General features: G+C 43.8%; 1 protein-coding gene across 1 annotated transcript in view; it reads left to right on the plus strand.

Moving 5' to 3' along the window:
• The window catches only part of Stk39 (serine/threonine kinase 39), a 266502-nt gene that overhangs the window by 71301 nt on the left and 177883 nt on the right, over window positions 1-17318 (plus strand). The window contains exons 3-5 of the mRNA XM_028762995.1: window positions 616-724; window positions 6753-6894; window positions 7987-8042. Coding sequence (XP_028618828.1) covers window positions 616-724; window positions 6753-6894; window positions 7987-8042 — 307 coding nt within the window. The remainder of the gene's footprint in view (window positions 1-615; window positions 725-6752; window positions 6895-7986; window positions 8043-17318) is intronic.

Below are 17318 nucleotides of genomic sequence, written 5' to 3' on the forward strand. Positions count from 1 at the left end.
TCTCTCTCTCTCTCTCTCTCTCTCTCTCTCTCTCTCTCTCTCTCTCTTTCTCCCTCTCTCTCTTTCTCCCTCTCTCTCTTTCTCCCTCTCTCTCTTTCTCCCTCTCTCTCTTTCTCCCTCTTTCCTCTCTCTCCTCTCTCTCCTCTCTCTCCTTTCTCTCCTCTCTCTGATGATGGTGGTGGTGATGATGATGATGATGCCTTCAGTTCAAAAAGCAGCACACAGTTCTGTGTTGCAGAGCCTTTGGCTGGTGATATGAGGGTCATCTGGGTTACAACACTGGGCTGAAGTTCTTCTGTCCTGTTTCTGGCAAGGCAAGACAAATGCATAACTAGGCAGTCTGACCAAAATGTTGTCCTCGGCTTACCAGTTGTCTCAGTTCCACTGTCCCCTGTGAGGTCTTCTGAAAAGTTTCAAATCATTCTCCTGAGGACAAATTCTTCCTTGAATAGGTTTCCACAGCCTTTCTCTTCCTTCTTCGAGGAGGCGATTCTTGGGAGAACTGGAATTATTGGGTGCCATTGTTTCAATAGTCTGATAACCAAAGGGAGGCACAGAGGGGAGGCTGGTTACAGTACTGTATCATGTTGTTCTATCTTCTTTTTTTCCTTACAGAAAGAAATTCAAGCCATGAGTCAGTGCAGCCATCCCAACGTAGTGACTTACTACACCTCCTTTGTGGTCAAAGATGAACTTTGGCTGGTCATGAAATTACTAAGTGGAGGTAAGTGAGTTTTGTTGTTTGGTGGGAGACATCAAACTGAGTAAGATTTTAGACTTGATGCCCATCAGTCTTTGGTTTGAAAGGCCTGACTTTATTTTTTCATTAATTTCTTTATTCACTTTGCATCCCAATCACAGCCCCCCTACCTCCACTCCCTCCTTCAAACATCCCCCCCCTTTGCCCTCAAACCTTCTCCACTGAGAACTAGCAGGTCCTCCCTGGGTACCAACTCACCCTGGCACATCAAGTCTCTTTCAAGACTAGGCATATCCTCTCCCACCAAGGTCAGATTGGGTAACCGAGTTAGGGGAACAGGATCCATAGGCAGGCAACAGAGTCAGAGATGCCCTCCGCTACAGTTGTTGGGGAATCCGCATGAAGACCAAGCTACACTTCCGTTACATATGGTCCAGCCCATGCATGTTTCTTAGTTGGTGATTCAGTCTCTAGAAGCCCCCAAGGGTCCAGGTAAGTTGACTTTATTGATATTCTTGTAAAATCTCTATTCCCTCAGGGTCCCCCAGTCCTTCCCTCAACTCTTCCAGAAGACTTCCGAGCTCCATCTAATGTTTGGCTATGGGTCTCTGCATAAGTTTCAGTCAGCCGTTGGGGGGGGGGCACTTAGAGGACAGTTTTGCTAGGCGCTTATCTGAAAGTATAACAGAGTATCATTAGCAGTGTTAGGGATTACTGCTTGCACATGGGGTGGTCTCAGTTTGGGCCAGTCATTGGTTGGCCATTCCCTCTGTCTCTGCTCCTTCTCTGTCCCTGTACATCTTGTAGGCAGGACAAATTTTGGGTGGAAGGATTTGTGGGTGGACTAGAGTCCTTATCCTTCCACTGAGAGTCCTGCCTGGCTACAGGAGATGGCTGCTTCAGGTTCTATGTCTCCCACTGCTAGGAGACTCAGCTAGAGTCACCCCCATAGACTTCCTGGAGCCTCCCCTATTCCGGATCTCTCTATGTCTAGAGATGCCCTTACCCCTAAGCCCATGTGCTGATTTCTGTCCACTCTCCAGGGCCTTTGTTGCCAGCTCCCCCTACACCTAATCCTCCTACTGCACACCCCAGTTCACCTCCCTACCTCCCCATCTCCTCTCCTACCCTGTTCCCTCCCTCTGGCTACCTCCGATGACTATTTTCCCTTCTGAGTAAGATTCAAACATCATTCTTTGGGCTCTCCTTGTTAATTAGCTTTTTGGGGTCTGTGGATTGTAGTATGGGTATCCTGTATTTTATGGCTAATATCCAGTTATAAGTGACATGTACCATGCATGTCCTTTTGGAACTGTGTTATCTCACTCAGAATGATATTTTCTAGTTCTACCCATTTGACTGCAAATATCATGATGTTTTTAATAGCTGAGTAATATTCCATTGTGTAAATGAACCACATTTTCTTTATCCATTCTTCAGTTGAGGGACATTAGGTTGTTTCCAGTTTCTGGCTATATTAAGAATAAAGCTGCTGTGAATATAACTGAGCAAGTGTCCCTGTGGTATTGTGGAACATCTTTTGGGTATATGGCCAGGAGTGGGATAGCTGGGTCTTGAGGTAGAACTATGCCCAGGATTTTCAGAGAAACTGCCAAATTGATTTCTTTGGTTATACAAGTCTGTTCTTCCATCAGCAATGAGGCACTGTCCCTCTTGCTCCACAATCTCGTCAGCATGTGCTGTCCCTTTAGTCTTTGATCTTAGCCATTCTCATGGGTTTAAGGTAGAATCTCAGGGTTGTCTTGATTTGCATTTTTCTAAGAACACTGAACATTTCTTTAAGTGCTTCTTGGCCATTTGAGATTCCTCTGTTGAGAATTCTCTGGTTAGGTCTGTACCCCATTTTTAAATTGAATTATTTGGTTTATTGGTGTCTACCTTCTTGATTTGGATATTAGCCCTCTGTACCAGGTAGGGTTGGTGAGGATCTTTTCCCATTCTGTAGGCTGTCATTTTGTCCTAGTGCTAGTGTCCATTCAAAGACCAGAGTGTTTAATATTTACATTGAAAGCCTTTCATAATTGGGCTCAGTGTTCTAGAGTCTGTGTCCCCTTCTCCATGTGTCAAGTATGCTGTCCCCTCCCCTTCTAGGTTAGGTAATGCTAATCTCCCTGACTACCATGTGTTCTCAGAGAACTCCATCCCTTCCCTGTCCATGCCCCTCTTCTGCCTTAGATCTCTCTCCTTTCCCATGCAATCATATCCTTTCTGGAGCCACCATCTATTCTTTTTAGAATCATTGGTTAATCTTTGTGCACACATGCGAATTTGTGTGTGTGTGTGTGTGTGTGTGTGTGTGTGTGTGTGTGTGCGCGCGCGCGGGGATGTGTTGTTGAAGATCAAATCTAGGGCCTTACACATGTCACGAAAGTGCTCTAGCCCCAAACTTCATCTCAGCCCAGTTCTTCCTCTTCAAAGTCCTTTCAAGACAATTCAAGTTCTTAGCATGTTGCAGTCTGTGATAAAGACTTGGGCCCTTGAATGGTGGCTAGCATAGTGGAATCTGTGGAATAAGTTCCTATTCTATGTTCTGTCACACATTTTTAATGTTGTCTGTGGCGGCTGGAGGCTATTATCCTGATCAGTGCAGAAACTGTGGACTCCTTGAAGAAAGAACCACCCAATGAACCTGATGCATTGGATCTGGCGTCCCGTGACTACTCACTAGGTTTTCTTAGAGTTTATGTGGAGAGGAATGCTTGCCACCGTACTGGTTTGCAGTGTCGGCTTCCCTTGGGAAGAGACCTCCAGCCTCAGGTCTCTCAAGTTAGTGACAGTTTACTTCCCAAGGCTCTCTCACATCCATGCCTTTTACTTGAAAACAAACCAACACCTCAACGTCAGCACCAGAGAAGGAATATAAATGATAACCACTGGTATTCTTGGACACTTACTCTGTCTCTAGATTCTGCTCAAGACAGTTCAAGTACTTGTCTTATTCCAGCTCAGCACCTTCACTGTTACTAACATCCCCATCGCACAAAAACTGCACAGAAGCTTGAAAGTTTGGTAGTGTGTCGACCCAGGTCTCTAACTCTCATACACACTTAACAGTTGGTGCTAGAGGAACATACTCACTTAAAAACTCTCTCCATGTCAGTCCTGGACATGGAACCTTAGAATACCTGCATGGTTTTCTCAGTTCCATCTCTCTCTGGTGGTGCTCCCTGTATAAAGCTCTGGGCATAAAGGCTAATTTTGGACCAGGAAACAATTTTGTGGTGACTCAGTAGAGCCAAAACTAGTATAATTGGATCTTCAGACCCATTACAGGCTAGGACTAAATTAGGTATATATTTTAGTTAATTATGTTTTTATAAAAATTATTTATGTATTTTATGTATATGAGTGCTCTATTTGCATGTATACCTGCCTATCAGAAGAGGGTATCAGATCCCATTATAGATGGTTATAAGCTACCATGTGGACTCTGGGAATTGAACTCAGGACCTCTGGGATGACAGACAGTGCTCTTAACTCCTGAACCATCTCTCCAGGTCTCAGTTTATTATTTTCTAATAGGAGAAACACTCTTGTATCAAGCATAGCCCCAGGCATGAGATGGAGCCTCTAGCTAGTATGAGTTTACATGTGTGGGCCTCCATGGAATTCTAGAAAATATGTCTCCACTCTCTTGGTCCCCTCCCCCATCCTCTTTTCATGTGTATCTACTTTAGTTTATAATTAAAAAGGAAAAAGAAAGTGGCCTGGGCCCCGGGTCACTCACTTCCTTGAGGTAACTCTGGTGCTTTGGCAACAAGGCGATCTTAACCAACTGAGGCAGAGTCTTCTGGAATTCCACTGTCGCTGAGAAAAATGGCAAGTTCTGGTGACCTGGACCCCTAAAAGTCTCCAACTCTGTCCTGGTTGAAGAGCTCACCTCAGCTAGCGCTTCACTTTCATAAACTTGAGCACACCCCTGGTTTCTCTTTTGAGGATCAGCTAGAAAATGCTCTGTCTGTCGGAGAGTCCAGACAAGTCTCCAGACAGGGCTTTAAAAGGTAAGATACAAAGTTTACAGGAGGCCACCACAGCAAGGGGGAGTGTCCACAGATAAGAACTCGTGTTCACTTCTTTCCGATGACTAGAGATACGCAGCTACCAGTTAGATCATGTACCTTGAAGAATAAAGCAATTACTGTTCAGAGTCATTATTTTTCTAAACTGACTCAACAATCTGATAGCTGATACATAAACAAACTTTCTCCTCTTTGAGGAGGGAAAGTCAGATTTGTTTTCTGCTATGATGTGTGACCACATGGGATCTCCTGAGGAGGGGCAGGCAGCTAGTTTGGTACAATAATACCTGATGGGGAGACTTGGTCCTCTTAGTTAATCATAAAGAGCCTACAGCAGACTCAGTCCTGAGGTAAGTCATTTGCTAACTCTTCAGAAATGCTGAATCTCCAGGTAATTAGAGCTTTAAAAGTGACCCAGAGGTATAGAATATTTATTACTATGTGTTGAACATGAATTCATAGTGCCTAGGATACCAATCTGTATATAGAAACAATGCACCAGGTATGTATTCATTAGAGACGCCTGTGCATAAAACATAGAATGAAAAGCATATAATGACCTTAGAGTCTCACAAAAGAATCCTGGGGTCACAGGCAGTGATGTGGAGTTAAAAAGTTTTTTTTCTTAATATCCTATTAGTAGATATACTCATATTATTGCTATTTCTAAAGCTGTATTTTCCAAGCTGTTTCTGAACTCCTGGACTCCAGACACCCTTCCATTGCAGCGCCCCTGTGCTCCTGGGATCACAGCCAGCTTTGAAGCTTTATTAATTATTATTTCTATCATTACTGTGTGTGGGTGAGAGGCATGATACCCGTGTCACAGGCAGCATGTGCAGGTCAGGAGACCTTGCAGTAACTCTTATTTCTTTCTATCCAGTGAGTCCCGAGGAACAAAATCAGGTTATCATGCTTGATAGCAGGTGCCCTTACCTGCTGAGACATCTCACTGCATCTTGGATTTTTTAAAAGTATGCTGGGGACCAGCTCATTATAGGCATTTCTAGTAGTCAATATTTTCTAGAGGAAGAGAACCACTGAGGGAGGGGGGTGTATGTTTTAGTCACACACAAGTAATTAGGAAAGTAAAATTGGTTTAAGTGATTGGAGGTTGAATAGTCTACCAATGGCTGTTTGTACAGTGGACAGGCAGAGAAGCTGACAACTCTGCAATCCACGAAGCTGGAAGCTGGGAACCTTAGGTGCAGGGGGCCAGTGATACAGTCTTTATCTGAGGCTGGAACCCTGGAGGCTCACTGGAGTGTCATTGGTGCCAGTTTGCACTGAACAGCTGGTGTCTGTGGGGATGGCAACGGTAGATACCCTCGTCCAGCAAGGGGAACTTCCTTTTTCCACATTTATTCTATCTGGGGCCCCAGCTTATTCAATGCTGCTGCTTGTCTTCAGGGGAGAGTGGTCTTTTCCAGTATGCTACTATGCCACTTGCCAGTTATCTCTATAAACATCCTCACAGATGTACAAGTATACTTTTGGCTCACTTTTAGGGATTTCTCAGGACAGTGAGTTTGATAATGAAGATTAATCGTCACAGTCTTGCCTGTGTGTGTGTGTGTGTGTGCGCGTGTGCACACACGAGCCTGCAGAGGGAAGAAAAAGACACTGGATTCCTTGAAGTTGGAGTTAGAGGCAGTTGGTTGTGAGCTACTCAGTGACGATTAGGTGTGGGATTTGAACCAGGGTCTGGAAAAGCAGGCATCAGTCTTCACTAGCAAGCTATCTCAACAGAGCTCTAGTTCCCGACTCTTACCGAGAGCCCTTCTCAACTTCACACTGAGAGTATTGTTACCAGCTTATTAATATATGTAATGTTTCTGGACTTAGGCATGACATTCAATTGTTATTATTCCTTGGGATCATTGAAATTAAGTAAGTAGATTCCATTTTTGATAGTCATATCTAAGGGTGTAATAGTAGAGGGTCCTTAATCTAAAACAGAATGGATATGCTTATGAAAATCACGCTTGCAATTCTTCTGTCTGTCCACTCAGGTTCCATGTTGGATATCATCAAATACATCGTCAATCGAGGAGAACATAAGAATGGTGTCCTGGAAGAGGCAATAATCGCAACAATTCTTAAGGAGGTTTTGGAAGGTTTAGACTATCTGCACAGAAATGGTCAGATCCATAGGTATGGTATCTTCACAGTCCACTCTTTCCTAGTCCGTAAAGAATTTCAAATCAATACTTAAAAGCAAAACAAACCATCAAAGAATAAACTTGGATACATTTCCTTGGTATCCTTGGGGCTGGTTTATGTGGCTAATCCAAAATAGAGCAAAATGTGGTAAGAGCTATGTGGGCTCATTAAGAAATTAGTTAACACGATTTCTCTTGAAGTGAACTTGCTTGAACTGGATGGCATATCCCTGTGCCTCAGGAAGGTAAGACGGTTACATTTTATGTTACCAGTTTTGAACCTGGGGTGAGAAGGAAGGAAGCAGCCCTGATTTGTTCTTCTGTAACACAGAGTGTTAAGTTTTGAATTAGAGGATCCAAAAGAATATGAGCAGGTGATATTTCAAAAGCAACAGTGCCGCACAACCACGGCAGCTCTTCAGACTGCTATAAGTAGACAGCACTTACCCTAATGCTCGTAACGTCGGTCCACCCTGAAGCATGAGAGAGCTGTGGATTTAATGGTCTGTGCCATAGGTTTTTAATACTTGTATCTTATTTAAATATTAAAATTGCTCCACAGAGCTTCCATATAGTGAAGAAATAGCACATAGAATATTGTTATTAACATTTAGCCTTGCTATCACCCATAGGAGAAATTGATAATGAATTAAATTCATTTTAAGTGGGCTGTGGGACTATTTGGAAATCTGCCACAGGCAACTCAAAAGTGGAAGCAAAATAGTTCTACTTAGACAGGGATTTAATTCTTCATAAATACGGCAGTCATGTGGCTTTATGGATAATCACTAATTCCGAAATGTAAAATAGTCTACTCAATAGTGATTTAATTAAATGCAGATAATGGCTTCACATAAAATATTTGTTATTAAAATCTTAGCTGTGCTTTGGGAGCAAAGTATAAAATGACAGTGTGCACTTACAACTTTAAAACATCTGCAGCGTGACTATAATATTCACAGTACGTGACTGTGCCAGGCAGTTGGCTTGTGTGCTATGTGTTAAAAATCTTCCTGAGTCTGTCAGTGTCATATCTAACCTGTGCTTTATAATTTATTCTCTGTCTTGTTTTTTCCTCTAACAGGGATTTGAAAGCTGGCAATATTCTTCTGGGTGAGGATGGATCAGTACAAATTGCAGGTAAAGCTGTTGAAGACGAACATCTTCCCTTATTGACAGGACTCGCGTGCTGTGAGGAATGGAGGATAGCTTTCATGAAATAGATAAATGTGTGCAGTGTCTTCTACGAGTGTATCTGGGCTGTCCTTCTCTAGTGGACATACCCTTACAGAATGCCTGGGATGGACCGAAGCCTGCCTGAATCTTGGCTCTTTCTCCAGATAACTAATGCTGTTTCAGCACAGAACCTTTTGATAATGATCTGATTTGTAGTTTTCTTATATCTACCTGAATAGCTTTTCCTTAATATATCTGCAAGAAAAGTCATTTAGAAAATTGTTTTTGATTGAGTTTGAAATTTTAAAACATTACATATAAGTTTCTAGCCTTATATTACTGTGTGCTATTGAGTGGCCACGTCAGGTGAGCATGTCCCATGCTTGGCTCCTGTCATGTTGTTTTAAGTTATAAAAAATATCCTGAAAGCCTTGGGATAGAAGGTAGGCCCATCCATATCTTCTCTCGTTTTTGCCCCAGTTCCTTGCTGATCTGCCCCAGTCACACTTTTGGCCACGGCTATCTCTTTGTGGTGGTGGTTATGATGGGACAGTCTTTCCCTGTAGTGGATGGTTGCTGCCATTTCTCTGTGTACAGCCTCTGTCTCCCAGCAATTAGATATTAGCTGCCATTGCTAGCAGTGTCCTTGATGAGAATCATCGATGCAGCTTCTGTTAGTAAGAGTGTTGAGGTTTGTCTCATGCTGGTGAATCTCCTTAGTTGGCTTAATTTTGAGTTGTAGGAAGAATCCTGTATGCTAGCCTAGATCTTTAACTATTCCTAATTAGTTGACTAAAATCAACCATAGCACTTAATTCTAGACAAGAGTCTGTTTCAACATAACCTGAAGATCTAGAGTTATTAGAAAGCAGAGAGTCCACGGTCTGTAAAGAGGGCTCAGAGGTTAAGAGCTCTGGCTGTTCTTGCGTAGGATGCAGGTTTCCTTTCCAGCATCCACATAGTGCCTCAAAACAGTCTACAACTGGAGTTCTGCGGAACCTCTGTGGGCTCCATGCACACATGTGGTTCATAGACAGACATGCTGGCAGAACGCTCATCCACATAAACTAAGTAAACGTTTTAAAAAGAATTAAAAGAAAAGAATAGAAGAATTCAGCAGAAAACAAACTCTACCAGAGAGGCTACACTTTAAAATGTTGGGGTGCTGGGGTCAAATGCAAGGCCTGGTGAGTGCTGAGCAAGGTGCTACCAGGTTCCATCCTCAGCCTCAGCGTTGAACTGTGGCCCATTCTGATTCTGTTTGCCCCTCTTGCTCTCTGTGGACCCTCAGGTGAGACTGGACAGAGGAGCAAGCTGGATACTGATTTTGGGCTCTGCAATTTTCTATGTAAAGAACAAATTTTGATTTCTTTTTTAAAGGAGAGAAGACCTTTCTTTCTTTGATTTTTCAAGACAGGGTTTCTCAGTATAATAGTCCTGGCTGTCCTGGACTTGCTTTGTAGATCAGTCTGGTGTCAAACTCACAGAGATCACCAGGCCTCTGCCTCCCACATGTTGGGATTAAAGGCATGTGCCACCATGCCCTGCCAAGAGAAGACATTTTTTTAGAGATGCAAATGAAATTTTTGTTTTTCGTATCAAACATATTTTCCCTTAGAGAACATATAATGGAAGTGATTCTCACAGAGAAGGTAGATATGGCCAAGTATAGTAGTTTTTTTAAGACATCTGGAAGCAACTTTGTGCATCAGTTAAGCTCACAGGCTTTAAAATACTGATTTACATCCACTCTCTGTGTTACGTAAGTCATGGCGGTGTGTCCTTTAGCCCCACTTTCCCCATCTGTGAAATGGGATGACAGTGCTTGTTGTTCCAGCGTGTACTGGTTTCCTTGGTAGCTACTGCACTTTAAGACTCAGATGATTGGGCCTGGAGAGATGGGTCGGTGCCTGAGAGCACTGGATCCTCTTCTAGAGGACTCGTGCTTGATTTCCAGCACCTCTGTGGTGATAGCTAAGGGGTCTAGTGCCTTCTTCTGACCTCCACAGGCACCACGTACACGTAGACACTCATGCGCGCAAAATGCCCATTCAGATGCAATGACATTATAATGAAAGAGACTCAGGTGTCTGGGAGTCCAGTGGATGCTGGGAACTGCAAAGTGTTCTAGGTGGACAAAGGGCCATTTTGCAGCCTCAGCCTCCCCCCCAACCCCATGTAAACACTTCTGTTATACGGTCCCAAAGGATTCTAGAAAATGTGGGTAAGATCTTTACGACCTCAAGGATTTAGTTATAAATTCTGTTTGTGAGTATCTTCATGGCACTGTACATGAGTGAAAGTCAGGCCCAGTTCTGTGGAGGTGGTTCTCCCTTTTTACCTTCATGTCATTTCTGGAGATCACATTTGTGTTGTCAGGTTTGCAGGGGACAGACCTTTAGTCACCAAACCATCTTGCTTGTCCTGATGCATGTTTTCTTTAATCGTAAAGAAATATATTTGTACAGAAACTGTGCACTTTATAATTTTACATTGGTTATCTACAGTGTTCAGTTTGTGCTTCTTGTCCCATGAGACCTGGACCTACCCTGCACATAGTGTGGTTATAATTATTAAGTATATGAAATGCTTAGGGCAGCCAATAAAATGGACAGTGGACAAAAACAGCCGAACGAGCACACGGTGGAAGTACAGTTTTGTGCAAAGGAAGAAACTCTGTATGTCACAAGTACAGAAATTCAGATCAACGCATATTGAGACACATCCACCACAAAGCAAAGGTCAACACGTTGTTGCTAGCAGTCCAAAGAGTTCCGTCTGTAGTGGAGATGAATCTGGTCCTATCCCTCACAAGTAGAGGTGCAGTTTGCCCTTGTCTCTGTAACCAAGTGAGGCTTGAGATAGCTTATGGAAGGCACTCCCATGTGTCCCCCCTCCATAGACAGTGACACCATGTTAACTGCTTCTGGTTAGCCATGGTGGAAGCAAGTGCATCTCCGGAGTTTGCAGCATGTCTTTCTGGGAGGACGCTGTTAATCATTTATTAGCACACTATTATGGCTCTGCAAGGAATGGAATGCCTTCCAGCTATTCCCATGTATGTGTAGAACATTAGAAGCTTAAGTTTATTTGTTGGAGCTTTTTTTTTTAAAGGGGGGTGTAACCTACACTTGAACTCATGACAGTCACACTGCCCCTGCTTCCCAGCTACTGAGATTATAGGCATGTGCCACCGTGCCCAGATAATTTGTTGGAGCATTTGTTTGTGAAAGCAAAAAGGGAGGTGCAACCCTAGTGTCTCACATGTAGTAGACACAAAGTATTTATATTATGGAATACCCACCCGCCCTGAAGGAGAATGGAAAACTCACCACTGGTTAAGTGAATGAGACAGAGAGGGGTAGGACTGCCTTTGTGAAAGAAGTGGAGAAAACCTGAGAGGATGGCTCTGACTGAGGGCATGGGACTCGGAGTTCAGTCACACAGGGGACAGGGGTTAGGATAGCTCTGAGTGCGTGGATCCTGGGAGTTCAGTCACACAGGAGTTAGATGAGGCATGTCACCTTTTTTTAACACTTTGAGTTTTAAACTATACATGTGTCTGACCTTAGAAAACAAATGCAGTAACTTAGGAAAGTCAGTAATACATTGCCAACAAACTGGTGTTTTCAGTTATTTCATGTGTGTGTGTGTCTATGTGCGTGCATGTGTGCCCATGTGTGAGAGAGTATGTATGTGTGTACATGTTGTACACGTACAGGTATCTGTGTGTACGTGTCTTTGTGTGTATCTGTGTGTGAGTGTGTGTACATGTTGTAGACCAGAGAGTTCCTCAGGTACTGTCCACTTTGGTTTGTAGTTTTAACTTTTTTTTTTTAAAGACAGGATTCTCATTGGCCAGTGAGCCTCAAGAATCTGCGTGTCTCTGCCTTCTCATAGTTGGGTTTACAAGCCACAGGCCCCAACATATTTGCCTTTTGAACCTGGGTTCTAGGATCAGACTCATTGTCACGCTTATGCAGTGGGCATTTTTACCACTAAGCTATCACCCCCAGCCCACATTATCAGAGAGACCGAGCCTTCACACACATCTGATTTGGCCCAGTCCTTTTCATTCTTCCACTGTTCCTGCCTCTCAGTCCTTTCCCCCTTGGTTTTCATGGCTTTTATTGTTCATGTGTTTTTGTTCTTCTGGCATGTAGGCCGGCAGCTTATGCATATGTGCAGTTTGTCAGCCTCTGGGGAGTGTGGTGTTCCTCATCCTAAAGACTAGAATTCTAAAGGCTAGTTTGAAAAGCTACTTCAGTTCAGGAAGTGACGGGCAAAATATAAGTGAGCAAACCTCGAAAACTGTCCAGTCAGAAGCAGTCTCCTTGTTGAGTGTGGACTGTCAGCTGCTTTAAATTCCCAGGTTATCAGTCAGTAGCTCCGTGGCTCTGGATGAGTTACCAAGTCTTTTAAAGACTCATTTCTTTTAGAGGGGAATAAAGAAAATATTGCCTTTTTCCATTGCTGGCACACAGTAGGTACACTATAGCCATCAACAGATACTGTTGCTATGGTTCCTAGCGTTGCTGTCATTCCTAACATAACTGCAGCCAGCAAGACCACACTTGTACTGCCTGGAGGTCATGTATACCTCACATTTGTCTTGCAAGAGATTCAGCCATGAGAGACTTTCTGAGTCACAGAAAGGTAAGCTTACTAAGTATAGAGGTTGGAGGAAAACTCACTTAATCTTGAGTTAAGCTGCTTGAAGTACAACTGACTTTCCTTGTTTGGGGATGAGACAATCCTCTCAGTAAGAGGGTCAGAATAGCAGTCAGTTGCCTTTGAAATGCAAAGACAGGTCAACGCCTGCTTTGTTCTGGCACTTGGCACCCTGCCAGTCACCTCATCTCATTATTCCTGTCAGACTGATGATCTGAGCTCTTTCCTGGGTGTCTGGAACACGTTGTCCTTCTCTTTCTCTCAACTGGGATCCTCTGGGGTGAGTGAGGTTCCCTGCACTTTTCTTTCTGTTTCAGACCTCAAGGTTCTTTCTTTCTTTCTTTACCATGAGTGGCTGTGGGGAGCCCTGTGGCTCTGGGGGGTGGAGTGGGGCTGGGGTGGGGGTGGGTTGAGGACACCTGTGTTTGGAGGCTCTGAGGATCAGCTGGATTGGGGTGTGAAGGGCTATGGTCTGTGTGTGCCTGGCATACAGTGAGAGCCTGTTCCAGTCCTTCCTTGTTGCCTGCTAGGCTTTTAACATAGTAACTCCATGAACAGGTCTGCCCTATCCTGCATGTCTAGAGTGATCCAACAGGCCTTTAATCAGCAATTTCTATACCTTTGGAGCTATAGCTTTCTAGAATTATCCCTAAATTTCCTCCCTATTCTTTGAACTGAGCACAGTGCTGTATTTATGCAAAAAGGGCCATTTTAAAAAAAAACTGGAGGTAAGCACTGACGTAAGGTTATTGTTTTAAAACCTGTTCCTGTGCTGCCAGAATGCAAGGTGGTGTTGCTCTTCCAGTTTCACAGCAGATCATTCTACCTTGTCAGGCAGTCGCTGGCTAAACAAAAGCTAGGGCCTACAGACTTACAGACCTCAGAACTGGACTTTGGGCTCTCAGTCGTCGTCTTTGGTGTGGCGATGAGGCAGGTCGGTGGGTGAGATGAACACGAGCAGAGACACTCAGTAGAATGGAGCAGAGTTCTCCTGTGTTCCTATGCATCCTTAGGATGATGCCTCTTGAAAGAAATGTTAGGCAAGGGAGCTTCATTCTTACTTGTTTCTTTGAAGATAGACATATTGTATATTCTTTATACCGCCCACTCTGTCATGTAGGTAAACCAGTCCTTTCAGAACATTTTGTTACCCAAGGGAAGATTAGGGCCCAGGCTAGGTCATGGGAAACCCTGGCTTCATGATGTACCTGGAAAGTATGGTGAATGTATGGTATTAGTTCTGCTTACACTGTGTAAATCCTCAGGAAGCGCATCCATGTCCTAGTGACTCTGGATGTGAGATCAGTAACCAGGGTGTACTGTGTGTTTCCTGGGTGTAGGCCCGCTCGTAGGTAGTATAAGTACTCTGGATGCACTCAACCTTATAGACCACGGAGAAGGAACCCATAGTAGTTCATATCACAGACAAGAAACAAAGGCACAGAGTAGAGAGTAAGTCAGCTGGGTCAAATGTAGGGTACACTCTGGAGCCCAATTTCAATTTCTGGCCTTCTGACTCTACAGCTTGTCAAGCCCCACCTGGGAGGTTTCCAGGATGAACTCACTACATAACAGACTTAAATGATTTCAGTTTCATGTTGAAACTGAGCAGTTACCAGCTTTCCTTTCCTTTCCTTTGTGTAAATCTACTTTGGGCCACGAAACGTATGTGCCCAGCATCTACTTCCTTGGTTCTTCCAAGTTGAAATGCAAGTAAGATTTAAAAACAGAAGGTGTCCTTGGTATTCTTCGGTGTAGATTTAAGCTCAGAAGTGACCCCGCCTCCTTCCCCAGTCTCTTTCTCTCTTTAAAATTATCATTATGGCTTCAAGTTTAGTGTTTTTATGAGATTCATGGCTGTGTAAACAAGTTCGTCTCTGTTTCTTGTGCATTCTCTTGGGTGATTTCCCTTCTGTTTGTTTATTTTGTCCAATTCCAATGTGTTGGATTTGTTTTAGCTTATTTTATTATATTATACTTTATCATTACCCCTTAGAAGCCTGTTACTTTTCCTTTATTTCTTTTTTTAAAGGCTTATTTATTTATTTTATGTATGTGAGTATATTGTTGCTCTCTTCAGACACACCAGAAGAGGGGATCCAATCCCATTACAGATGGTCGTGAGCCACCATGTGGTTGCTGGGAATTGAACTCAAGACCTCTGGAAGAGCAGCCAGTGCTCCTAACCACTGAACCATCTCTCCAGCACTTATTTTTTTTAAATTATTTATTTTTATTTTATGTACATCGGTGCTTTGTCTGCCATGTGTGTTGGTCCCCTTACCGGAGTCACAAACAGTTGTGGGCTGCCGTGTGGGTACTGGGAAGTGAACCTGGGAATTGAATTGACTCCTCTGCTCTTAAACGCTGACCCATATCTCCAAACCCAACCCCACACACACTCTTAAGATTGATAAAAGTTGCTGCCAGGTGGTGACACACACCTAGAGTGGTAGAGAAAGCCAGAAGTCTGGGAGTCCAAGGCCAATCTGGTCTACAGAGCAAGTTTCATGACAGTCAGGGCTATACAGAGCCCCCTCATATATATGTAAAAGTAAGCTTTTGTGTCATGATTAAAAACCAGGCATAGAATACCTTTCAGGATTAAATAAAATGCTTTCCTCCTTCTATGCTGCCTTCTGAAAGCCTGTGTGTGACTCAGTCACAGTAAAGGTGGACTGAGTGTCTTAGGAAATGAAACAAATAGGTTTTCCCACAGTATGTGATAGAAGGGGGTGTGATTGTTTGAAAGTTGTGCTCTTCCCATGGCATGACATTTATTTACTAATTTGATGCTCTGTTATATTGTCACGGAAAGCTTAGTGCTTTGTCTGGCAAGTGACTAAGCCTGTTTGTCTAGAATTCATGAAAGAGAGAGAGTGTTTTAAGCAAACAGAAATGAATAATGAACAGGTCACTTTGGGGTGGTCAACTATAAATCCATTTATTGTGGGATTCTTCTTAAGTGGCCAGTTATCCTTACTATAATGTAAAAATCTGTAATTTGAAAATCTGATACAGTTTCTTTTCTCCCAACAAAGTCTTGCTGTTGAGCCTTGGTAGCGTCTATGTATCCCAGGCTGGCCTTGAACTCACAACTCTCTTGCTGCCTCAGCCTCTGGTGCTGGGATTCCAGCCATGTGATTTGTCACTATCACTGGCCTTAAAAGATGATTTCCAAAGACCTTTCTAGATGTATGGTGGTATGTTATGTTTGACAGATGTGGTGCTTATACATACATGCACATGCTTTGCCATTTAGAAGTTATGTACACTGTAGTCTGGATGTCTCTGTGTCCCCTATCAACTCCCATTGGGACCTCATTACCGCTGGGACTCCTGAAGTGCAGCTTAAGGTGGGCTCTTGTGGTGGGAATAAATGACTGTATAAGGGAGGCTGTAATGAGATGCTTTTTAAAGGACTCACTCGGTGTGAAGGCCCATCCTTCATATGCTGAAGAAGTACCAGAGAGCAGGACCACACCAGACCAGATGCACTAGTGTCTAGATGTCAGATTCCCAGCCCTCTGAACATTGTGAAACAGATTTCTGTTTCCATTAAGTTTACTGGTGGAAAGTTTGTTGTTGTCTTACGGACACCAACTGCGCTTATGTCTGCGAAAGTTTGTTTCTTGTCTCTAGACCTTCTGTAACGGAGGGATTGAGTCCTACGGGGCTAAGCAGCACCAGACCCTGGAAAATTCTCCTCACACCAGCCTTAACATAAGAGAGTGCATCCCATCCAGCCGATTTGACTTCCATATACTCTGCTTGCTGGGAGGGAGGGAGATGATGTTCTTTTCATCCTTAGACCCTTGGTCAGCTTCTGCCTGTGTTCTGAACACTGACATCTCCCTGACAGAAACAGCCAGAGAAGCTTTCCAGGAAACTTCTTTTGAGTGCGTTGCCTGCTGGTTCTGCTTCTGCCCTCTGGGTATTCAGCCACCGTCACACACCAGGCCAGAAATAAAAGGATAAAGAAGCTGGTTGAGGCAGGGTGGGTATGAAGGTATGCATGGTCTTGCGTGCTGGGGTGAGAAAAAAGCCTTCTCTGGGATAGTTCTTAGTGTTTCAGCTTTCTTTATTTGGGGGTTATAAGGAGTATATATAAATCTCTGGGAGTGGACAGGCTTTTCGGGGTGAATGTACATTATTAGCTGGGGGCTGGAGTGCTGGGAATGCTTCATTTACAGGAAGAGGAATTCCAGGTGCCTGCCTGGCATGTCCTCATAGGGAGAGAGGAAGCTTAATCTGTAATTTGGCCACCAGGCTATGTGACTACCTCAGGGGTGGTGGTGGGGCCCAGAGCATGCAGGCGCTGAACATGCAGGCAATCCTTCCTCCTGCCAGTTTCAAGATGAGATTTTCGAGGGTTTGGACAGGTGTCGACCTTTCTCTTGTCCAAGGCCCCTCTGTCCCCCACTGTGCGCCAAGATGCATGGGTATTCTCAGGGAAAGGGTGGGGACTGTGTGTGATTGATGTTTTAAATCCACGTGGGCTGGGGCATTTGTGTTCCTTCTGTCTCCCTTGGACTTTGATTGAGGTCACTGGAGGTTCATGAGGTGTTT

The sequence above is a fragment of the Grammomys surdaster genome, unplaced genomic scaffold, assembly GCF_004785775.1.
Source record: "Grammomys surdaster isolate TR1022 unplaced genomic scaffold, NIH_TR_1.0 136, whole genome shotgun sequence".
Classification (NCBI taxonomy): domain Eukaryota; kingdom Metazoa; phylum Chordata; class Mammalia; order Rodentia; family Muridae; genus Grammomys; species Grammomys surdaster.